Source organism: Ictidomys tridecemlineatus, chromosome 1 (genome assembly GCF_052094955.1).
Source record: "Ictidomys tridecemlineatus isolate mIctTri1 chromosome 1, mIctTri1.hap1, whole genome shotgun sequence".
NCBI classification, from domain to species: domain Eukaryota; kingdom Metazoa; phylum Chordata; class Mammalia; order Rodentia; family Sciuridae; genus Ictidomys; species Ictidomys tridecemlineatus.
Genome location: NC_135477.1, coordinates 29,651,838 through 29,676,581, shown reverse-complemented (window position 1 = coordinate 29,676,581; position 24,744 = coordinate 29,651,838). Strand labels below are relative to the sequence as shown.

Genomic DNA, 24,744 nt, shown 5'->3' with positions numbered 1-24,744 from the left:
AAGTCTTTGAATGATATAATATCATGTACCTAGTTAGCCTTTGAAAACCTTCGGACTGAATGCCTCCACTGGCATCCGGGCATTTATTCCTATTTCTACAGCTTAAACAGGCTCCTGGGAGAAAGAGTTTCGACCGAGAAGTTCAGAGAAGCAGTTGCACGGAACTTGCAACAGTTGGTGTCGGGCGATAGGCAGGTTGGAAGTGATAAATGGGGCAGGTTTAAAAACAAAAAGCCCCAGGGAAGGAAGGAGCAGCCGTGGCCTTGGGGGACACAGCGAGGGCGGCGCGGGGCCGAATTCTGGCTCTGGGAAGGAGGCTTTCCAGGCGGCCGGAGGCTGCGGCGGACGCAGTGGCGGACTGCAATTCGCGGCTGGGCGGGTGGGGACGCGGCAGGGCGGGCGCGCGGGCGCAGGCCGCCCCGGGGCCACGGGAAGGTGAGGCCATCACTGCCCCCGCGCCGCCCCCGGCGGGAGGCGCGACGCCCAGGCCGCGGGTGCGTGCGCGGCCCCGGGCGACGCGGCTGGGCGTGCGCGGGGCCGCGGCGGAGGCAGGGCCGGGCTGGCGGCAGAAGATGGCGAGGGTGTGTAGGCGGCAGCAATGCTCCGTTGAGAGACGCGGCTTTCGGCAAGAACTGGACTCGTGGCGCCACAAGCTTATTCACTGTGTAGGTGAGACCCTCCTCCGGCCGCTTCCGGCCCTCGAGTCTCCCCGCTACTGGCAGCCCCGGGCGAGGGAGGGAGCCGGGGCAGAGGCAGCGCTGCTCCGGCCCGCCCGCCCTCTTGGGCTCGGGCGCCCCCTCCCCCACCCCCCGGAGTGCGAGCGCGCGCGACCTCCAGGCGGGCTCTCCTCCTCGGCCCGGGCGCGCGCCGGCCCCTCCCCTCGCGCGCCTCCCGGGGCGGGTTCTCGGCGCGCGCGCCCCTCAGCCTCCCCGCCCGGCACCTCTGCCGGTTTATTGTGAAGTCTGCGCCCCCCGCCTCGCCCCTGCATGGGGGTGGCTGAGGGCGGGGGGTCTCCGGGTACTCGGCCCCCGCCCCCTTTCTCCTGCCCACACCCCTCCCCCACGCGTGGTGGCGCGCCCCCGTTCCCGCGGGCACGCGCGGCGGGCGGGCGCCCGGCGTTTGGCGTGTGCGAGGCGTGAGGTGGAGATGGGGGCGGAGGGAGCCGGAGCTGTCACAGGCCCGGGGTCCGCCTGACCAAGCCAAGTGGGGTGTCATGGCCGCGGGGGGCAGCGGCTGCACTTCCTCCGCGGGCGACGGCGGCGGCCGGGGAGTTAGTCCTGGACGCACGGGTCGGTGTGTGCGTATTTGTGTTTGGCGTGTGCGCGGCGGGGTGGAGGGGGTGGGACCGAGTCCGCCCGAGGAGCCGGGCGGGGGTCGCTTCTGTCCCGTCGGGACTGGCCGGAGCCGCCGCCTCGCGGAATGCCTAGTCCGCCCCTACCCCCAGCCTCCCGGTCCTTGACGCCCCCCGGGTGGCTTTTTCCCGCGGGCCGGAGGGAATGTGGACGGGGGCGCCCCGGGAGGGGCCGGGCGGCCGAGCTGCGCCTCTTACACTGTGTGTTTTGTCTGTTTTTCTCTTCCAAGGTCCCGTTTCCCTCTGTGCGGCGGCCGGCGGGACCATAAGGGCTTAACTCATATATTTAACCCCCCTCCAAAAAGTAAGTGGCCGGTGTGGTGTCTCTGCTCCGCCCGCCGCCCCTAGCCCCAGTCCATCCTTGTGTCTGACTCTCCTGTCCTCAGCATTGTTATTTCCTCGTCTTTGCCTCGGTGCTGCTGATGTGTGGGGAAATGCCCTCTTTTCGTCCTCTGTCCCTCACGCCCAGCCCTCGGGGAGGCCCAGAATTTCAGCACCCCCACCCTGTGAAGAGTATTCTTGGGAACCAGTTCTTCCCCAACAGAATCTGGGCGATTCTGTCCATTCGCTTGGGCCCCTCTTACCCTCCTTCCCGACGGGGTTTCGTTGGAAGGAATTATGCAAATCCTGCTTTCTGGTGTCCATTCAGCGGCAATTTCATGCGGTGAGAAGTTCTCTTTGTTGTGTGAGGGGGAGAACAGACACTGATTTAATAGACATATCTGTTGGGGGGAAGGGTGGAGGGGGTGTGGAGAGGCTCAGTTTGGAAGAATTACAGCACTTGGTTAGCTCAGTCTTTGTGTTTGAGCCTTCTGGCTTGACAGGAGGGTCTGCCCTTTACAATGTCCCACAAGGGATGTTTTTCTATAATAGATTAAAAAGCAAAACTGAAACTTTAAACAAGTGAAAAATAAGGTATCCTTTACTTAGAGAATATAAGACTTTATATTTCTGCAGTGTTTCTTTATGGAAATGTATAATGTGAATTTTGTTAATGATTTAGTCTGTAACATCAAAATTCATATAGGCAACAATGCTGTAAGGTATCTGATATCACTTTGGTTGTCCAAAGGTTAAAAGTACATTTTAAAATTCATGCCTATGTAAATAAGAAAGGCATGAACAGCTTTTTTTTGGTATGATTTGTCTTGTGAACATATGTTAAAAATTCCCCTCCTGCCAATTCAAGCCTATCTCTGCCCTCCAGGAAATACACAGCCTTTTGGCTATCAGTTCTCATTTTTACTGTGCTGTCTCTGGTTGTTTAATTCTTTCAAACCCGTCATATATATTTGCTGAAATGTTAAATTGGTTTACGCACTTATGATTTATGTGTCGTTTGTCACCATCATATAAGAAGTATATAGATTTTTGAGAAACACAAAATTGGTGCATTTTCCACGTTGTGGATTAGTATAAAATGTTAAAAATTATTTTGAAGAACATTTAGTTTTGTAGAGTTTTCACTTTTGTAAGTGGTTTTGTGTAATAGGGTCTTTTAGTTTTTTAAAAGTTTATGAAATTTGAACACTGTAATCCTAAAGATTTTTATTGTTGCTTTAGTATAGATGGTTATAATGAGTTGTTTATTTTATTCTAATTCTGTTTGCTTTAAATCCTTCTGCCTCAGGCACCCTGTCCGTCCACTTTTTTAAAAAGTATGTCATTGCTAGCATTAGTGGTCAGTTACTACTGCTTGATAGTGTTTTGTTTTGTTTGGTGACTTATAAAATCCCTCTGTAAATATCGCAATTGAATAGCAAAATTAGATTCAATCTGGTGATCAGTTTTCTTAAAGTATACTTTTAACTCCCAAATTTCCACTTTCCAGGTAGAGTTGAGGACGTTTTGGAGTCCAGAGCGCAGAGTGGTATTTTAGTCTTAAACATATATTGATACTAAAATCAATTTCACCGCACATTTTCTCCTATTATATGAAATTTAGTTTTTTGAGAGGAGCATTCTAAGTAAATTAGTTGTATTAAGTTTATATTTAAAAGGGGTGGCAGTGATCCTTTTGTAGTCCAAAAGGCAACTGTGCTGTTTACTATCAAATGTAATGATTCCTTTTTTATTTTAATGGGATCGGATCTGAAATAGTTAATCTTCTGATTGTCTTGGCTGGTTATTTTAAATACTTTGGGATTTTTTATTTCCTAAATGAGTTAATTTATAGCACTCTTTGGATTAAAAATGAATTTTTTGGGGGGTGTACTCTGGATTGAATCCAAGAGTACTTAACCACTGAGCCACATCACCAGTTCCCTCTTTTTTTTTTTTTTTTGAGATAGGGTCTTGCTAAATTGTGTAGGGCCTCACTGAGTTGCTGAGGCTGGCTTTGAACTTGCAATCCTCCTACCTCAGCCTTCCTGAGTTTCTAGAATTACAGGAGTGTACCGCTGCTCCCAGCTAAAAAGGAATTCTTAATCATTTCCAAAATCTAATTTTCCTTTCTACTTCTTTTTGGGGTATGTGGGGAAGACAAGTCAATGTTGGTGGTGGAGGATTAGTTGCTGATTCCACATTGTTTAGTTGAACTGGAATTAGTGCAGGTTGAATATGAGTATCTCTTATCTGAAGTGCTTGGGGTCAGAAGTGTTTCAGATTTCAGAGTTTTCAGATTTTGGAATGTTTGAATAGATTTTACTGGTTGAGCATCAGGAAATCTGAAATACTCCAATACTTTTTGAGCATTTTTTATTAGAAATGCTAAGTGGGTTCACACAGTGATTATGATCAAGATGGGTATTTGGTTATGAGGTGGTTATTGAGGAATCCTATGGGACTTAATATTACCTACAAGATTCTAGGAAGATCTAGGCTTTCTCTGATGTGATGTAACCTATTGCTTGGCTACTCCTCACCCTTATTCTCAAGCTTTTCCCAGTGTGGGGAAAGTTGTGATTTTAGTTTAGCTTTAGATTGGCTAAGAAAACAATAACAGGGTCAGTCTTTTTGATTTATATAAAGGTATTTCAAATTATTCTGATTCCCTCAAATTTATAACTGGGGCAATTCTAGGAAACATTTGAATGCCAGTTTTTAGCCTTAATGGGGCTACACAGTATGGCCGGAAATTTCTTATGAAGTGAAAATTGGTTATTTGCCGTCTTTGGAAACTTGCCACTTCTGAGCACCTGCCTAATATTTAGCTACTTGAATTAATGTTTTTAGGAATGAAAGGCAGTTTTATAAGTGCTTAGTTCATTTAAGTATTTGTTAAGCATCCATCTTTTACCAGGTATTGTGGGCAAAGATATTGGGGAAATTGCACTAACTTTCAGGAACTTGTAGGCCTTAGAGGAAATGTAATGTATTCAGTTATTGTACAAAGCAAAAATGTGCTATATGATAGTACAGGCAAGCGCTGGCATATTGAGAAGTGAGAGAAATCTCTTGAGATGATGAAGGCAGGCTTCTTGAGGAAGGTGACAAATTTTTGCTTACTTTTGATGAATATGTTAAAAGAATTCCATTCATGAGAAGTAGCATGAGCAAAAGTGGAAAAGAATAGCAATGAGTTGTCGGTTTAAGCTGCAGACAGTGATTAGTGCATAGGGCATGGAGATGCTACAGGTTTGTAAAGTTAGGTTATAAATTTTTCAGATGCAGGTTAAAAAGGGGAGACTTTGTTAGGCAACTTGCAGTTTCTATCACATTGCTTTCTTTTATAATTCCATTGTGGAATTCTACAATGAACAGGTTGTTTTGAAGCCATCTTGATAGGGACAAAATTATCCACAATAGTACTATATTTGAAGTAAGCTCATTTGGAGGTTATTCCCTAGGTACTGTTGCATTTATTCTTTTAGAATTGCTTAAAATCAATGGCATATTCATTCTTTGAATATCCTCAGTCTTGGCAGATTTTCATCCTTATAGGTTGAATTGATTATTTGGAAACAGTCAAAAAGTATCTGCTGCATAGTACGGCAGATAAAGGTATATATTAAATAATGAGATTGGTTTTCTTGCTTGGCTTGCAAACTGGCTCTGAAAGCTCAGCAAATGGGTTTGATGTATTTTGATGTACCTCTGAATCTGTCTTTTGATTTTTACCTTTTTTTAATGTCTATCCATCTGCTGTGTGGGATCTTGAGATGGAAAAAACTACTTTTTGTGGTTTCAAGTTAAAAACTTAATATCACTACTGTACAAAGTATCTTTTAATCTATCTGCAGATATTTAAAAATTATTTTTACTATTCCATGCATTTGCATATTGCTTTGGGGATAATTCTATTATAAGATGTCTATATCTTGAATTTTTTCTTATTTTAATTGAGATATAATTCACATACTGTAAAATTCACCTTTTTGAAGTGTGTGATTCAGTGATTTTTAGTTGTATTGACAAAGTTGTGTATGTATCATGACTAATTCAGAACTTTTCTTACCTAAAGGCAGTCATTTCCCAATACTTTTATGACCCAGCTCTTGATAGCCACTAATCTACTTTGTTTCTGTGGATTTTTCTAGTCTGGTTTTTTTTTTTTTTTTTTTTTGAGAGAGAGAGAAGGAGAGAACTTCTTTTAATATGTATTTTCTAGTTTTCAGTGGACACAACATCTTTATTTTTATGTGGTGCTGAGAATCGAACCTAGTGCCCCGTGCATGGTCACCCATTGAGCCACATCCCCAGCCTTAGTCTGGTATTTTATGTAAATGAAATCATTATGTGGCCCTTAATGTCTGACTTCCTACCCAAGCATACTGTTTTTAAGGTTCATCCAAGATTGTAACAACTATCAGCAGTTTTATTCCCTTTATGACAAAATAATGCTGCGTTGTATGGACATACTATTGTTTGTGTAGCCATTCATTGGTCAGTGAACATTGGTTGTTTCCAGTTTTTGGAGACTCTTCACTATTGACTATTATGATAATGCTTCTATGAACACCTGTGTAAGTTATAAAAACATAAGTGGGCATTTATTTTTAGTTAGCTCTGTGTTTATACTTAGGATAATATTGCTGTGTCATATGGTAATTTTATGTTTTAGCTTTTTTTTTTTTTTTTGGCAGTGTTAGGATTAAATTTAGGGCCTCATACATGCTGGGCAACTGCTCAATCACTTAGCTATATTCCTAGCCATGTTTTTAACTTTTGGAGGGACTGCTAAATCATTTCCCAAAGTGTTGCAGTACTGTAGATTCCTATCAGCATTTTCTGAGGGTCCTAATTTCTCCATGTCCTCTCTAACACTTTATATTACCCCTCTTTTTCTTTCTTATTATAGCTACGCAGATGAGTATGAAGTGCTACCTCATTGTGATTTTGACTTGTATTTCCCTAATGACTGGTGATATTAAGCATGTTTGTATTTGTTGGCCATTTGTATATCATCTTTGGGGAAATGTTGTCTGTTCAGATCTCTTGCCAGGTTTTCAGTTGGCTTATTTATATATTTTTATTACTGAGTGGTAAGAATTCTTTGTTTTCGGAATACTAGACTCTTCATCAGTATATTGTTTTACAAATATTTTTTCTCTTCATACCCAGTTTGCAAAATATTACAAATCAATATGTAAACAGATAGACTGTAATGAAAGCTAAACTGCAGTATATCTTATGAAGGGAATAATGGATATAGTAATGGAGTAATGAGAGTAACATAATTATTTAAGAAAGGATTGTTTAAATATCTGGTCTATGTATTATTAATTAGTTATTTGATAGAGTTGTGTAATAATACAGACACATCTTTCTATCCAAATCTAAATTCCTACCATTGTATGTCACAGATATAGAGTTTAAATATCACAGATAATATAGTGTATACCACATTGTTCAAATCTGTTTTATGCCTGAGTTTTGGATAGTAAATAACAAGGGTTTGCTTGGAGAAGGATACCTTTACATTGCTGTATCACAAACATTTGAATCTATTTCATTTCTGAGTTCAAATAGTAAGAATTCTAGGAGAGAGAAAATTCTACACTGTAACAGTATTTTTAGAAACAAAGATTATATTTTGCTTACATATTTATTTAAGTGGTTTTGAGGATTGAACCTAGGGCCTTGTGTATGCTAGGCAAGTGCTATACTAACTGAGTTACCTCCCTAAGCCCTTATTTGCATTTCATTAATCCAGAAATCTGGCAAGTTATGCAGTTAATGGCAAATTAACTGTATGATTTTGTTTTCTGCTAACCTATACTGTTTCAAAGGGGTGTTTGAATTTTGTTTTTATTTTGGTTTCTCTGATTTTTGAATTGGTTAGGTTTGATCTCTCATAGATTATCAGGTGTAATGATGTCTTAAGGATGAAATTAAGCTTTATGGTGAAGTATGTAGCAAAATCTGTTTAAGAATGATGTCTTAAGGATGAAATTAAGCTTTATGGTGGAGTATGTAGCAAAATCTGTTTGAGAATACAAATCCTTTGCTTAATGGATTATAAAGGGGAAGTTAGGGAAGTTATTCAGTAATGATGGACAGCTTGTAATGATTTTTATCTTTTTATATTCACTTCGTTTTATATTTTTTAAAATATTTTTTAGTTATAGGTGGATACAATGTCTTTATTTTATATTTATGTGGTGCTGAGGATCGAACCCAGTGCCTCACAAATGCTAGGTGAGTGCTCTACCCCTGAGCCACAATCCCAGCCCAAGTTTTACATTTTAAAATCTATTTTTTGTTAAATAATTACTTTAATATATAAATTAAGCGTTTTTTTTTCTGAATTCATTATCATGTAAACCGATGAAACTACAAGTGTAAAACTGGTATTTGTTTTAAGGCTCTTATTGCAATGATATTATTATATCTCAGAATAATTGAAGGAGCTAGTTTTATCTAATATGCATTTTTAAATTGTAAGAGCAAGACAACCTTAAGATAAGGTTATTTTTGATAAAATCTGAATCATTTTATCATTATCAATAAATGATTATCACATACGTTTTTTTTGGTAGTTAATTTTTTAGAGGTTTGCAGAGAGTAAAAGTATCCTTTACCTCTTCTAAATTTACAATAGAAAGGGAAAGAGAAATTAATATTAAAAGGATCTTTTTGGCAACTTATAAAGACCGTGTCTTAAAATAAAAAGGGTCAGGGATAAAAACAACACTAAGAGTACCCCTGGGTTCAGTCCCCAATACTGCAAAATCAGTCAATCAACCAATCAATAATATTTGTGTGATTATAATGTACAAATTAAAAAAAAAGATTCTGTATAAGGTTGTATCTTATTTAGTAAAATCTCACTTGTAAAAATGTGATTTTTACCACAAAGAAATGGGTTTCATTTGACAGCAGAATTCATATTAGATTTAAGTAACCAGCTCCACTGGTACATTTGGAATGAGTGGTTTATTAAAAAAGCTTTATTTTATTTATCTATTTTTGTGTTGCTGAGGATTGAATTTAGAGCTTTGTGCATACTAGGAGAGTGCTCTACCACTGAGCTATATTCTTAGCCCACGGGAAGGAATTGTTGACTTTGTTTAAACATGCAATTAGATGATACTTTATTTTTCACATTAAAAAAAATTCTTCCTAATGTATGGGAATTTGTGGTGCTTTTTTTTTTTTTTTTTTTTTGGATACTTGAGAGTACTTTGTACCACTGAGGTATATCTCCAACCTTTTTTATTTTTATTTTTGAGACAGGTTATTACCAAGTTGCTTCGGCCTGTCTAAATTGCTGAGGCTGGCATTGAGTTTGCTGTGCTCCTTCCTTGGCCTCTGGAGTTGCTGGGATTAAGGCATGGGATTAAGGCACCTGTTAGCCACTGGATTTTGTGAACTTTGACCTAGATACTCTCTCTTCTTCCAATTAGTACAGATTGTTTTCTAGGTATTTACCTTTATTTCTACCTACTGGTTCTTCTATTTTCTTTTCTCCTTTTTTCCCACATTTTTAATTTATTGTTTATCAAAACTGGAAGGATGCTAGAACTTTTTCTTAATCATATCAATTAAAGGGAAAGGAATTTAAAAGGAATCTCGTTTTGGAAAAGTTCAGACATAACATGAAAGTAGAAAGAATAGTACTATAAACACCCAGCTACATCGACTAGTGGCCGTTCTGCATTATTTTGAAACAAATCCTAGACACTGTTTAATATTGAATCTCTTTTTGTTTGGTACCATCTCTTTCCAACTTCATATCCCAAGTGGTTTTAAAATTTGAAGAAATACATCAGACATCTAAATATGGTAAAGACACATCTTTGCTTTTGTTCTCTAGTAATGTTTCTAAAGAGCTAGCATAGCTGGGGATGGTGGTACACACTGTCATCCCAGCTACTTGGGATGTTGAGGCAGAAAGTTGGCAAGTTGGAGGTTACCCTGGGCACTTACTATCTCAAAGTAAAATGAAAAAGGACCGGAGATGTAATTGAGTGGCAAAGTATTTATCCAACATGCTCTAAGCCCTGGGTTTGATCCCCAGTTCCACCAAAAAAACAAAACCCTAGCATATGCTAAGCATTTACTGTGCGCCATGTAAGAGCCCTTTGATGTGAACACCTTATTATAAAGGTGGAGAAACAGGGTTAAAGATTTCATTAATAGTTATTCAGCCAAAAAATTTTAGACCTGGGATTGGAATTCAAAATTCTGTGCTTTTCAAAGCTTTATGCATACTCCCTCTTTTTTGTTTTGTTTTGTTTTCGTACTTAGTTATACCCCCAGTCTTTTAAAATTTTTTTTTTTGTTTGTTTATTTTTGGTACCAGGGATTGAACCCAGGGGAATGTAACTACTGAGCCACATCCCCAGCCTTTCTTATTTTTTTATTTTGAGGAGGGATCTTGCTAAGTTGCTGAGGCCGACTTTGAAGTTGCTGTCCTCCTGCCTTAGCCTCCTGAGCCTTTTTTTTTTGAGGGGGATCTCACTGAGTTGCCTAGTTGCCCAGAGTTGAACTTGTGATGTTGCCTCAGCCTCTCAGGTTTCTGAGATTACAGGAGTGTGCCACAGCACTCGGCATCCCTTTCTTTTAACATTTCATATTTGGTGCTGTCAAGTTGCCCTTTGATTCCAGTTACTGGTCACTTACCTGCTTTATATTACATGAGGAATTCTGGTTTCTCTATTTATAATTTTACCATAAATAATAACATTATTACATTTTCTGTTCTCTGGCCTAGAATGGAATGTTTTACCAGCTTCTCATTTAAAAAAATTTTTTTTAAGTTGTCAATGGACTTTTATTTTTTATTTTTTTTTAGTTAATGGTATTCAGAACTACATGGATTTCTGGGCTGAATATTTCTACTGGTTTAATTTTTCTTCATGTAGTGCTAGACTACCCATTCTTCCTCATTAGCTGAGGTTCTTTGGCTTAGGCTTAGGAGAGGAAAGAATAGCAAAAGATAGCCAAGTGATACTGTTTCTAGGCCTTCAGTTTGGCAAGTCTTCTGTGTGGACCAGCCTAGTTGACAGAGCACTTCGGAGTTTGTAACAGAGGCAATGAATGTCGTAACAGTGTGCTTAGGTACTTGGCCTTTTCCTCTAGTCATGTCTTTACCAGAAACCTCAAGGATGAAGGTATTGCAAATGGGATCAAGCAGATTGAGAATAGGATTCAGAATTTCTGGATCTTAGCCAAATGCCTTCTTATTTCTAAACTTCCTAATGGTAATTTACATTTGGTGCATTTGGCAAAAAATATTTTAAAGTATCTGATATAAAGACAAGTTACTGAGAAGGGTTAGGAAGAGATTTGGGTCTATTTATTGATTGATTGATTGATTGATTGATACTGTGGATTGGTGCTTAATGACAGCCACATCCCCAACCCTTTTTAATTTTTTAGATTTTGAGGCAGGGTCTTCCTAAGTTGTTTAGGGCCTCGCTAAGTTGCTGAGGCTGGCTTTAAATTGGGTATTCTTCTGCTTCAGACTCTCAAGCCACTGGGATTACAAGACATTCTGCCACTATGCCTGGCATGAGATTTGGCAAATTTTTGAAAATGATATGTTGTTTTGGGAATTTCGTGGATCACTGATCTTAGATGAGAAAATGCCTTATTAGAAGGCACAGGAAAATGTGACAAAGGTGATAGGGAGAAATTCCCATCAAAATTAAATGGGAGAGCCAGGTGTGGTGGCTCACACCTATAATCCCAGTGATTTAGGATCCTGAGGCAGGAGGATTGCAAGTTCAAAGCCAGTTTCAGTAATTTTGCCATTCCCTAAGCAATTCAGCAAGACACTGTCTGTAAATTGAAAAGGGGCCAGGAATAAATAAATAAATTAATAAATGAGAATCTCCTTGCTTTTACTAAGAATAAAAAATGAGACATATAAATGTGTTTTCCTATATTGATATGTGGCTTTTAAATTATATGATTAATGAAATAAATACTAATCTTATCATATGTGTGAGATTCAAATTGTCTAGTAAGGAAGCTTGGCAAAGTTTAACTTATAAATCACAATAAAATGATAATTTAATCATGGATGGACATTAAGAAGTTCTTAAGGCTTTGGTAACAGTTACTGGAAACAAAAACCTTTCAAATGTTTATTTTTCTGTGAGTGTTTAGTGGAACTAATTATCTTTTAAAAATGATCATGTTCAAAAAAAAAAAAAATGATCATGTTCAAAACTACTCTTAAGATTTCATCTCACTCCAGTCAGAATGGCAGCTATCAAGAATACAAACAACAATAAGTGTTGGCGAGGATGTTGGGGGAAAAAGACACACTCATACATTGCTGGTGGGACTGCAAATTGGTACAGCCAATCTGGAAAGCAGCATGGAAATTCCTTGGAAAACTTGGAATGGAACCACCATTTGACCCAGCTATCTCACTCCTTGGTTTATACCCAAAAGACTTAAAAACATACTGCAGGTATACTGCCACATCAATGTTTATAGCAGCACAATTCACAATAGGTAAATTATGGAACCAACCTGGAGGCCTTTCAGTAGATGAATGGATAGGGAAACTTTGGTATATATACACAGTGGAACATTACTCAGCATTAAAAGAGAATAAAATCATGACATTTGCAGATAAATGGTTGAAATTGGAGGATATAATGCTAAGTGAAGCAAGGCAATCCCAAAAAACTAAAAGCCAAATGATGCTGACTCATAATGGTGATTTGGGGGAGGGGAGCATGGGAGGAAGGGAGGAACTTTAGACAGGGCAAAGGGGAGAGGGGAAAGGAGGGGGCCAAGGGGTGGAATGATGGTGGAATGAGTTAGACATCATTTCCCTAAGTATATGCATAAGACGAATGGTGTGAAAATGGTGGTCAGTGTACTAAAATTTTATCCACCTATTGGAAACTTTATGGTTATTTTTGGCAATAATATTTTTATTGTACTTAATGTTAAATTGTCTAGATCTGGTTTCTCTTTTGGAAAGACAGTACATAAGGATAAAATAACATGAATTTCCAAAAATTTTTTGAGTTTTTAAAATTCTACTGTATTAATTTCTTAAAAGAAAAACAGCATTTAGTGATAAAGCTGTTTTCTTTGTGAGATGTGTGTGACCAGGTTTTATGAGTGTGTATACTTCCTATGTATAGCCTTTCATTGTATATTTATTGAAATAGGTTTATATGAGAACCAGAAGGCCACATAACCACTGAAAGCAGTTTCAAAAAGACCTATGGCTTAGGTTACAAATATATAATCTTATGTTAAAGATAACATTCTCTTTGGTCCCTGTCTCCTTAGGCCAGGAACTTCCTCCTAATTTTATATGTGTCCATGCCAGAGACTAGTACATTTTATTGGAGAAACAAAGATAACATGTAAGTGGGGTAAAGCTAAGAGAAACTAGAATTTTTCACATTTGGCAAGAAGAATTAAGGTAGAAATCAACAGGAGCTGTAAATCTATAGGGAACTTAATTTTTCTAAGAAAGTAGGCTACAATAGGTGACGGTACAACCTGAATGAATTGTTTTGGTCAAGACTGTTAAAACTGGGGCTGGGATTGTGGCTCCGTGGTAGAGCACTTGCCTCACATGCATGAGGTACTGGGTTCGATTCTCAGCACCACATATAAATGAATAAAACAAAGGTCCATCAACAACTAAAAAAAATTTTTAAAAAGATGGTTAAAACTATTAAGAAGATGGGCTAGGGTTCTAGCTCAGTGGTAGAGTACTTGCCAAGTATGTGTGAGGCACTGGGTTTGATTCTCAGCACCACACATAAAAATATAAATACATAAACAAATAAATAAAGGTCCAGTGACAATTTTTAAAAATATTTTTTAAAAACTATTAAGATTGAGTTATCCATAGGTTTTTATTTTTTGGTACCAGGGATTTAACCCACAGGGGCTTTACCACTGAGTTACATCTCCAGCTCTTTTTTAAAATTTTATTTTGAGACAAGGTCTCACTAAGTTGCTTAGGGACTCCCTAAATTGCTGAGGCTGGCCTCTAATTTGCAATCCTCCTGCCTTAGCCTACTGAGTTGCTGGGATTATAAGCATGTGACACTACACCTGGCGAGAATTTTATTTATTTATTTTTTCTTTTGGTGCTGGGGATTGAACCCAGGGCCTGTGCATGCAGGGCAAGCACTCTACCCGCTGAGCTATATTCCGGCAAGATTTTGATTGTTTTAAAAAAGGAGAATGTAAATTAATGGAAAGAATGTTTTAATATGGTTATACTGAAGTATAAAATAAAATATATAAATTAACATTATGGAATAATAGATAAGGGACCAGCTATATTGAGGACCTTTTTTGCAATTTTTTTTCCCTTTTCCTAAGGGTTTGAACTTAACTTTAGAAAAAATGGAAGATTTTTTTTCTTATTTAATGATTAATTTTATTGTTGCCTCTTAGATGTTATTCCATAGATATTATTTTCTAAAACTATATGAAGATGCTTGGATAAAAATACCTTTAGCTAAAAGTAAGTAAGCCAGCCCATATTTTGTCAAGATATTCTTTTAAGAGATGATCCAAGTGAAATCAACTACATTGAGAAATAGGAATACTCTGAGGCCAGTTATAAATAGAAAAGAAGGTAATATAGAGATGATATTTAAAAACAGGAAGACTGTGTTGTTCAATCATGCTGTGGCCAATCTCTGTTTTCCTTGACTCAAGAGCAGAAGGATAGCAAGACACAGTGGAACATGCTGTAATCCCAGCAACTCAGTTGGGGTTGGAGGATTGCAACAGCCTCAACAATTCACTGAGGCCCTAAGCAATTTAGTGAGACTATCTCAAAATAAAACATCTAGGGATGTTTCTCAGTGATAAGGAGCCCCTGGGTTAAACAAAACAAAACAAACAAAAAGCAGAAGTATAAACAAAGATACTAAGGATACTGTTGCTATTATATTTGGTTGAATTATAAGATAAACAGCATATTTTAAAACTGGTTGTTGAAAATATGTTCTTAGATGGCAGCATATATAGGATCTTTGGATATTTGGTCCAAAAATTCTGTGTAGGTTTCTGTCAGGAATGTTCTTTCAAGAATAATTAGCTTTTGCATGATATAGCTTTTCATTTATCTTTCTTTCCGACTTCATATATCTCTTTTCTTTTTTCTTTTCATTCATGTAAAATAAGTTGGGATCTACATCAAATTAAGAAACTGAGTTTTTCTTTTAAGTGTGTATGTGTATTTTTGAAAATAAATGTATATATGTTTCATTCTGGGGAAACAGACTTCTTCAGAAGCTCATGGACATCAAAATGACTTTGAAAGTAAAAAACAGTGGTGGTGGGGTTAGGGTTGTAGTTCAGTGGTAGAGCACTTGCCTAGCTTATGTGAGGCACCAGGTTTGAATCTCAGCGTCGAATAAAAATAAATGGTCCATTGACAACTAAAAAATTTTTTAAAAAATTGGTGGTGATAGTTAAAGAGAATAAAGTGAACTAGACAAGATTATGTGATATTCACTATCCAGTCAAGTTTTTTTTTTTTTAAGTACCAGGGTTGAACTCTGGGCATTCAACCACTGAGTTACATCCCCAGCCCTATTTTGTATTTTATTTAGAGACATGGTCCACTGAGTTGCTTAGTGCCTCACCTTTTTTGAGGCTGGCTTTGAACTTGCAATCCTCCTGCCTCAGCCTCCCAAGTCACTGGGATTACATGCATGTACCATTAGGCCCAGCTCAGGTGTTTTTTTAATAGCTAGTTTTGGCTCTCTTTGCACCATTATTTGTATTGCTTCCATAAGAATTTTATTTCGAATATAATTATATTTTGATACAATGGAAACCATTTTGTCTCTTTTGGTCTTTGTTGTCCATGACTTTAAAAAAAAAAAAATTAAGCCGTACAGACTTTCTTATAGGTCAGAAATACTTCTCCATTTCTAACAGTTTAAAAATGTGCTTGGGTAGTACATTTATTTATTAATTTTTTTTAAGTTTTAGATGGACATAATATTTTTATTTTCATGTGTCACTGAGGATGAAACCCAGTGCCTCACATGTGCTAGGCCAGTGCTTACCACTGAGCCACAACCCCAGCTTTGGTAGTACATTTATGATAATAGGAATAAACTTTATTTTGTTAATATTGTTAATATCATAAAAAGTATAAAGTTTTCTCTCTTGACTTTTCCATAAGATGGTGTTTCAGTTATTTGTTACCACAATAATGTTACATGTTAAATAATCACATTGAGTGACATATAAGTAGAAGTATTTATTGAACTCAGAAGTCTAGGTAGTTCAGCTGATTTGGGCTGGGCTTGCTCGTGTAGTTAGCTGCGTGTTTACTAGTCGGTTCTGTTGATCTTGAATGGAATTGCTCCAGTTGATGTAAGTTCACTTAAGTTGGGGTGATTGGAGCAACTAGGCCCAAATCATGCTTCTCAATCTTTAGTAAGATAAGATAGCTTGGGCCTGCTAAAGCATGGTGGAAGTACACAAAACAAACAGAAATAAGGAAGCACTTTTTTTAAGCTTCTGCTTGTATGATATCTGCTAATATCTCATTGACCTAAAGCAAGTCTTGCTATTGAGCCCCCAGTCCTAGTGGGAGGGTACTAGGGATGGAGAACTGGGACCATTTACAATTTATTTCAGAAAACCTTAGCTTTTATTTATATTCATAGAAGATACTTGCCAGGTATGTGTTTAGGAACATATTTTGTCATTTACTTTGTATAGTAAACCTGGAAAGAGTATGGTATGCTTTTTATTTATTTAGGAAGGAACCTAGAAGGATTAATAACACAGAGATGTGACAGAACTGGTGATTTTGAATCTAGGCTTTTCTGACCTCAGTTTAGATTCTTTCACAACTTGTAATCATGTAAATGTTGTTTTTTTAAATTTTCCTCCAAAATGTTTCTTATTTGTGGGAAAATTTTTTGTTTTTTATTGTCTTTTATTCTGAATATCTTGTTTTGCTCTCTAAAGATCTTTTTCTCTTGTGGTAGCAGCTTTTTGATGTTCTTTAGAGAGCCATCTTTTCTGCCACCTTTAGTTCCATCATTTACAAGAGACAGATGTACTCCTGGGACTTATTCATTGAACACAGTGGTTCAGGGAACAGCCCTGAGAATTTGGTTGATGGAGTTCTTAGAAAAGGGATCTCTCTTCTTCAGGCTAGCTAATTGTAAGTGAGAAGTAGCCACCATGTGGGGAGAGCCTGCCTCTGAGGGAAGCTCTGTGCTATTGTATGAGACATGGGGAATGATGGATGGGGAGAGAATTACTCCTGTGCACTTGGATCCAGTGGAGCATGAAGGAAGCTCTTAAAAAAACTGCTTGAGCAAATAACTATGCCTTTTTTGCTCAAGCCCAATGATGTTGAGTTTTATCTCTTGAAATCAAAAGTTTTGACTATTAGTGTTTTGTTTGCTTGTTTGTTTTTTCATGGTACTGGGGACCACTTGAGCTGGCTCTTTTTATTTTTTCATTTTGAGACAGGGTCTTTTTAGTTCCCAGGCTGGCCTTGGAACTTGTGATCCTCCTGCCTCAGCCTCCTAAGTAGCTGGTATTACTAGCATGTGCCACTGTACTTGGCCTGTTGATGTTTTTAATATTGTGTTTTTCTAGAGAATTTGTACCTCTGTAAAATGAACAAAAATTGAATAGCTTATTTTAGACAGACAGTGTGAAAAACAAATTCTCTGGCCTTTGGGGAATGGGAAAGGATAGTTCACTTGGAATAGTACTATATCAGAAAGGAGCCTACTTAGGATACAGCATAGGCAAAGGAGTTACTAGATTTAGTAACTAAGAAATACAATCTCACCACTATACTACCAGGCATTCTCTTCCTTTTTTTTCTTTTCATTCATTTTTAGTTGGATGGACACAAATTATTTTATTTTATATATTTATTTTTATGTGATGCTGAGGATTGAACCTAGGGCCTCACGTATGCTAGGCAAGTACTCCACCACTGAGCTACAACCTCAGCCCATTCTTTTCTTTTTTAGTGAATAATTCAGGTATCTCTGAGTACCAAATGATATTAAAAATATATACACACACACATTGCATATGTGGGTGTTCATTTTAATTTTGGTTACTTCTGTCTCAAGACATTTTATTAAACAAAGTACCAGTGAACCAGCGTTCTAACTGTTGATTATGATATCATGTTAACAAACATGATTTAAGTAAATGTAGAGCTTAAATAGAATATTTTTTAAATACAGTAGAATACATGCTTATTTTCAAAGCATCCCCTGTACCTTTTTATTACTGTTGAAGTTTTAAATTCCAGTATGCCATTATCTCACATTTTATTTATATTTGTTATTACATGCATGCAATTTATTTGTTTCTTTTTGTGGTGTTGGGGTTTGAACCCAGGGCCTTACAGTTGCTAAGCAGGCGCTCTGCCACTGAGCTACATCCCCAGCCTTATTACATGTAATTCAATCTTTATAATAATCTTACCATGAGACTGTTAATTTTGTAAATGGCTAACTAGCTGTGTGGAATGATGCTACTACAAATTCAGTGTTCAGTGTTAGCTGGGCCTTCAGCACTGGGAATTCTTTTATGTATTTTTGATCAGTCCCTGTAGTTTATCATAGTGGTTCTTTAATTCCCATGAACTTCAGCTTCTTTCTTAGCTGATTATCTTGCCGTCTACCAAAAAATGAAAATTCATGCTGTTGAAAGTGAGTACTCCACAATATTTTCCCTTTTACCCCAGGACTAGTTAGAAAACTTTTTAGTAGAAAAGTACCAGTTCTTGCTAAAGCAGTGTTTGAAAGCACTGGCCACTTGAACAAAATCATTGAGATATTTATAAAATTTCAAATATCAGATTCTTCTCTAAATCTTGGCTGGGACATGGAAACCTTATTATTATGAGGTACTGGGGATTAAAAATGTAATCTTCCTTTTTTGTTCATTATATTTGAGCATGGTGGCCCATGCCTGTAATCCTAGCAACTCAAGAGGCTGAGGCAAGAGGATCATACATTCAAAGACAGTCTTAGCAATTTAGCAAAACCCTAAGCAACCTAGCAACTTCTTGTCTGGGAAAGAAAACAGAAAAAAAAGACCTGGGGATGTGCTCAGTGATAAATGTCCTTAGTTTCAATTCTAGTACACACCCACCGCGGGGGGTGGGGGGTGGGGGGGTGAGAGTAGGTGCAGGGGAGAGGAAAAGAGGAAAGACAGTAGCAGGTGTGGTGTTACACTCTGTAATCCCAGAAGCTTGGAAGACTAAAGGTTTGCAGGTTTGAAGCCAGCCTCAGCAACCTAACCACCTCCAAGTAACCTACAGAGACCCTGTCTCAAAATAAAAAGGACTGGGGATGTGGCTCAGTGGTTAAGTGCCCTTGGGTTCAATCCCTGGTACCAAAAGTGGGGTACAGGCATTGAACTCAGGGGCACTTAACCACTGAGCCACATTCCCAGCCCTATTTTGTATTTTATTTAGAGACAGGGTCTCACTGAGTTGCTTAGAGCCTTACTTTTGCTGATGCTGGCTTTGAATTTATTATTCTCCTGCCTCAGCCTCCCGAGCCATGGGATTACAGGCCTGTACCACCATGCCCAGCATAATAGTCCCCTTTTTCTACAGTTTAACTTTCCACCATTTCAGTTACCCACAAGTAGTAAATAAAAAATTAAAGAAATAACTTGTAAGTTTAAGTTGTACACCTTTTTGAGTAATAATGAAGTCTCTCATTATTCTACTCTGTCCTGCCTGGGACACGAATGATCTCTTTCCGCAGTGTATTCACACTGTATAAAATATCTGCTCTTTAATCACTTAATAGGTAGCGTGGTTGTCTGACCAACTGTTACAAAATTGCAATTCTTGTATATAGGTTTAATTCTACCCCTTAATTTCAAGCATCCATTGGCTAAGAGGGGACTGTTATATTTGGAGGTTTCTGAAGTACCAGCAAGTGGAAAAATGAGAGGGATAAAGATTTTCCAGAGTCCAATTATTAAAGTTGGAGGTGGGCAGCCCCTGAAGAAGTAGGAGGTAGTTTTCGCACCTATTTATTTATTTATTTATTTATTTATGCCCCTGAAGAAGTAGGAGGTAGTTTCCACATCTATTTGCTTATTTATTTATTTGTTTGTTTGTTTGTTTATTTATTGTTGGGGGTTATTTATTGTTGGAAATCTAACCCAGACCCTTAAATGTGGTAGGCAAGCAAGCACTGTTACATCCCCAGGACAAGAACCTTTAGATGGTCTTGTGAGTATGTTGATGCTGCTTTTAGATGTCCAGAGATACTTTCTGATCATGTTATGAATGTGATGTAGTGTGCTAGAGATAGAATCAAATGAATCATAAACAGTGATAGGCATGCATAATAAAGCATGAGATAATGAATTTCCTTACAGTGGTGATAATTGTGAGAAAGATATTTCAGTATGACTTTGTCCTCACCCTAGCCAATATTTTAGTGATTAGCGTGTCAGTGCTTTTGAGGATGATTATGTTGATGTGTCATTGAGGGAAAGCATTTGAAGCCTTTTTAGGTATGTATGCTTAGGTTTTTATAACTGAAAATTTCTTTTATTGTTTATATTTTGCTGCCAGGAACTCAAAGATCTATAATGTAATAAGCATAAATGAATTTGTAATTTTTACATTCTAGAATGTTGAATAGGAGATGACCTAGGGAATAGGAAATGGACATGGACACAGTTACAAACTTCTTTCTTCATTCACTGGCTCTTCCTATCTGTTGCCAAGTTTGAGCAAATAACTGGAAAAAAAAATTGAGTCCTGTTTTTAACCATATGACACTTTGTAGAATTTTGCCTATATGTATCTTTTATAAGTGGCAGAGATCCAACTTAGATTGATTTAAGTCAGAAAGATTTTATTGGTGTATGAACTAGGAAGGTCAGAGAGTAAAGCTATGTTCTGACACGATTGTATCCAGGATTTTGGTGTCATCTAGAATGTCTCCTTTCTCCATCTTTAAGCATTTCTTTCTTCTTTGGGATTCTTTCTTTGGCAAGTATAATGAATGGTAAGGATGGTCAGTGGCAGTTATAGACTTATTATATCATCCTTAAAGTCCAAAATCCTGGAAAGAGATGTGTCTTATTCTGTATTACAACAGCCAAATTGGAAGGATGGGAGGATTTAATTTATTGGTCAGACTTGGGTCATATGACCTTTTCTGGCCAGTAAAGTGTGATTCTTTGATTTTACCAAGGAAAGATATCTGCTTTTGAAAAGGGGCTTAAGATCAGCCAGCTTTTATGGCATGAAGGGGCAAAGAATTAATTCTTAAAGCTGGCCATGAGGGCACATCGCTTAGCTGCTTGGAGGCTAAGGTGGAAGGATTATTTGAGCCCACAAGTTTGAGACCAGCCTGAGGAACATAACAGGAACCTGTTTCAAACAACTTTTTCTTCAGATGGAAATTGAATGCTATTCACTTAAGAGAAGTGGGTAAAGGTAAAGCAAAAACCTATAGATATTACATGTAGGAATCTAGGTCTACTTTTTGAAGAAATTAACTGATTTGGACCATGTTATGAGTGGAATTGTATCCCCCCAAAATATGTTGTTCTAACTTCTAGTACCTGTAAATGCAACCCTTTCTGGGTAGAGGGTGCTCATAGATGCAATTCATTTAAGTTGAGGTCAAACTAAGTAGGGCAGGCCCTCATCCAACAGTCCTTATATAAAGAAGGAAATCTGGACACAAACACAGAAGGAAGAGAGGCAGAGATTAGAGTTGAGTCAGATTGCTATAAGCCAAGGATTGCTGGCAATCACTATAAGCTAGAAAGAGGTAAAGGATTCTTCCCTAGATAGAGCCTTGGAAGGGAGCATGGCCCTGCCAGCACCTTGATTACTGCATTCTAGCCTCGAGAATTGCAGGATAATACATTTCTGTTGTTTTTAGCCACAGTTGAGTTGAAGCCATGTTCCTAGTTGATGTCATCATTTCTCAATGTTTGACTCCTAAATAGCACAGTTCAGTGTGTTCTGTAAAAATGCTAAATGCCTTCTTTCATGGTGCTCTTTTTGTCTCTGACCTGCCTATTGTGTCTGTTCTTTTTGGCACTTGATTCTTTATGTGTCAGTATTTTGTTTCCTGAAGGTTGGGAAGATTTGTTCTGGAATTTTGGTAGATATGTATATATACACACATATATATATTATTTTGGCGCTGGGGATTACAACCCAGGGCCTTGTGTGTGAAAGGCATGCACTCTACCAGCTGAGCTATATCCCCAGCCCTGGTAGTCATATTTTTATATTCTGATCTGAAACCCCCTGTCCCCGAGCAGTTATGTTTCTACAGCTAATAATAGCATTAAATATTGCCTTAGTGTAGTGGTTTATGAACATTATTTTAAAAAAATCTTTATATTTGACATCTTAGAAATTAAAGGAGAATCAGTTAATAAAATACACAGCAGAGATTAAAGGTAATAAGAATGAAAGTGTCAATTAAGAACGGATCAGCAGAGCTGAAGAATAAGTGTAGAAACTAATGACATAGAGGTCAGTCCTATAGTCTGAGAGCCAGGTTGACAAGGAAGTAGATAATGACTCATAGATACTAATTCAAAATGTTCTTTCTCAAATAAAGATGTACTCACTTATAATGGATTGTCAAACAAGGAAAAACACTGGTTTGGGAACAATCTTGGTTTAGATGACTTAGTTTTATTACATTATTAAAAACATTTAGACTAAATTTATTTTTGAATTTGTTGTAGTATTGGGGATTGAACCTAGGCACTTTACCACCCAGCTCTTTCATTTATTTTTTAAGGTATTACTAAGTTGCTGAGGCTGGCCTTGACCTCAGCCTCCCAGGTAACTGAGATTATAGATGTGCACTATTAGGCCTGACTGGATTGCATTTTTAATTTATTTTTTGAGTCAATGTTCTGTGAACATTTATACTAGCTATCAGGATATATGCAGGGATATAGTGTTATGCAGAACAGATTCTGTTGTGGCTTGCATGAATGGGAGAAATATGGATATTAATTACATGAGGAACCAGATGAGAGCTCTAAAAGGAGACATTGTTCTCTCTCTCTCTCTCTCTCTCTCTCTCTCTCTCTCTCTCTCTCTCTGTATGTGTTTGTTTGGGAGGGTGGGGGTTGGTGTAACACATTCAGAATTCTAATCTATAGATAGATTAGTTGGAATTTGCTAACCAGGGAAAGGAGAAGGGAAAAAGTAGTGGATAGAAAGGATCTTTTTTTTTTAGACAGGAGGCTTAACATGTGTTTGCAGGGGGGAAAACAAAATAGACCTTGGTTTCTCAAGATTATAAGTTATGTAAATTCTGAGTTATAAATATTTATATTCCTCTCTGACTACTTGATGCACTTAAACATGCTTTATAAAGGTTCATTTTTTAAAAAAAAAATTGTAGCATATTTGTTAACTTAAAAAAACCAGAAAAACTGACATAAGAAATATCGCGGGGGAGCACTGAATGAATATACTGTTAAAACATTGCAGAAAGAAATGACAGTTATACTTAGGCACTGGATATTTCTATAAATTCATAGATACACATTCATTTGAGAATTATGAAGGTTTTCTTTAGTGGGTACTTTGTTATTCTTACTCTCATTTATTTCAAGATCAAACAAGTGATTTTTTTAAACCTTATTTTAAATTGAGATATAATTAAAAGCACTTCTTAAGTTAGGACAGTTAGCTACACTCTAGTGACTTCTACACATAAATTTTAGAATCACTGTCTTTTTTCAAAATAGTCTGTTGGAATTTTAGTAAAGATTATACCTTAAGTCTTCACTAAGTTTAGTGAGCCTAGGTACCTATCTTAATTATGCTGAGCTTTCTACCATGTTTTTTTTTAAAAAAATAAAATAGTTATTGGGTTGGGGATGCACAGCTATAGTCCTGGGTGCTCAGGAAGCTGAGGCAGGAGGATCACAAATTTGAGGTCAGCCTGGGCAACATAGTGAGACCCTGACTGACTAAATAGATAAGTAGGAAGGAAGAAGAATAATTTTAGATAACTGTCAGAGAACCAAACAAATTCTAAACATAAGATCAAAATTAAGGTATAATTTTCTATAACTCTGACACAGAACCTAGATTGGCCCATTATATTAGATCAGGTTCTTCTGTGAATATAACCTTCTTTCAGAGCATTGTTTCACTTTGTTCTGTTTTTGAATGCTTGAAATTGAACCTATGGCCTGAACACGATAAATGCACTCTCTACTCAGGAGCTATACCCTCAGGCTCGTGGTTTTTAATTATGTGCTTTTGACCATCTTATTGTGTATCTCCATGAAGTATTAAGGCTCTTGTTAGTAGAGACTGATTTCTGTCTTGTTCAACATTATATCATTAGGGTCTGGCATTTAGTGGGTATTCCATTACTGCTTATTGCATAGATGAATTAATTTTTGAGTGAATAGAAATTAGTGTCTCAATTCTTTTTAAGCAGATATTCAGGTGACACTGAACTGTATACTTCATGAGGACATAGACTTATCTGCACTGTTCATCAGTAAGCCTCAGCTAGTGAATGATGAGGCCCATATTTAAATCTGTGTAGGATCTGACTTCATTGCCTGGATTCCTAACCATGAGTTTTGACTTCTACCTTAAGAAGGAACAATTAGAAGTGGAAAGAAAACCAAACCTAAATTATAGCCATAATAATAACAAAGTCTTCTTCCAGAATGCACTGACATATTACAACTTTGCCATATCAGAGTAAATTTTTCATATTGTCTACTCACTGACAAAATATGAAAAATGTTCATATGTTCCAGTTCTTACAGATTATTCAGATCCCAAAGACTAATTTCAAGTTTTTTTAATGTTTTGAAAAATAAGTGCTGTTTGAAATTGGTATGTCTTCCATAGATATTAAGCCTGGGCTCAAAAACTTATTTCCAGTTTTTTCCTGTTAAGGTAAAATTACCCCCCCCCCATCAGGTTTTGTGTCCCTTAAAATGAATATCCTATTGCTTTGTCCTCCCTTTCCCCTTCTATAGTCTCCTGTAGTCATTCTGTTTTAAAGCCA

At 37.8% G+C, this 24,744-nt stretch overlaps 1 protein-coding gene across 17 annotated transcripts in view; it reads left to right on the top strand.

Annotated features, from left to right (window-relative positions):
* Window positions 1-512: 512 nt before the first annotated feature.
* Window positions 513-24,744, top strand: part of Lcor (ligand dependent nuclear receptor corepressor) — a 181,479-nt gene continuing 157,247 nt past the window's right edge. For 4 of the 17 annotated variants that reach the window (XR_013431236.1, XM_078033212.1, XM_078033249.1 and 1 more), the window contains exons 1-2: window positions 532-669; window positions 1,582-1,655. Coding sequence is in view for 6 of the 17 variants with exons in the window: in XM_040273538.2 (XP_040129472.2) it covers window positions 1,214-1,293; window positions 1,582-1,655 (154 nt within the window). In the remaining 11 variants the exon portion in view is untranslated. Of the gene's footprint in view, window positions 670-933; window positions 1,294-1,581; window positions 1,656-1,682; window positions 2,016-24,744 lie in introns of those variants that run through there. The other 13 variants (XM_078033123.1, XM_078033063.1, XM_021733212.3 and 10 more) reach the window with 11 other exon arrangements.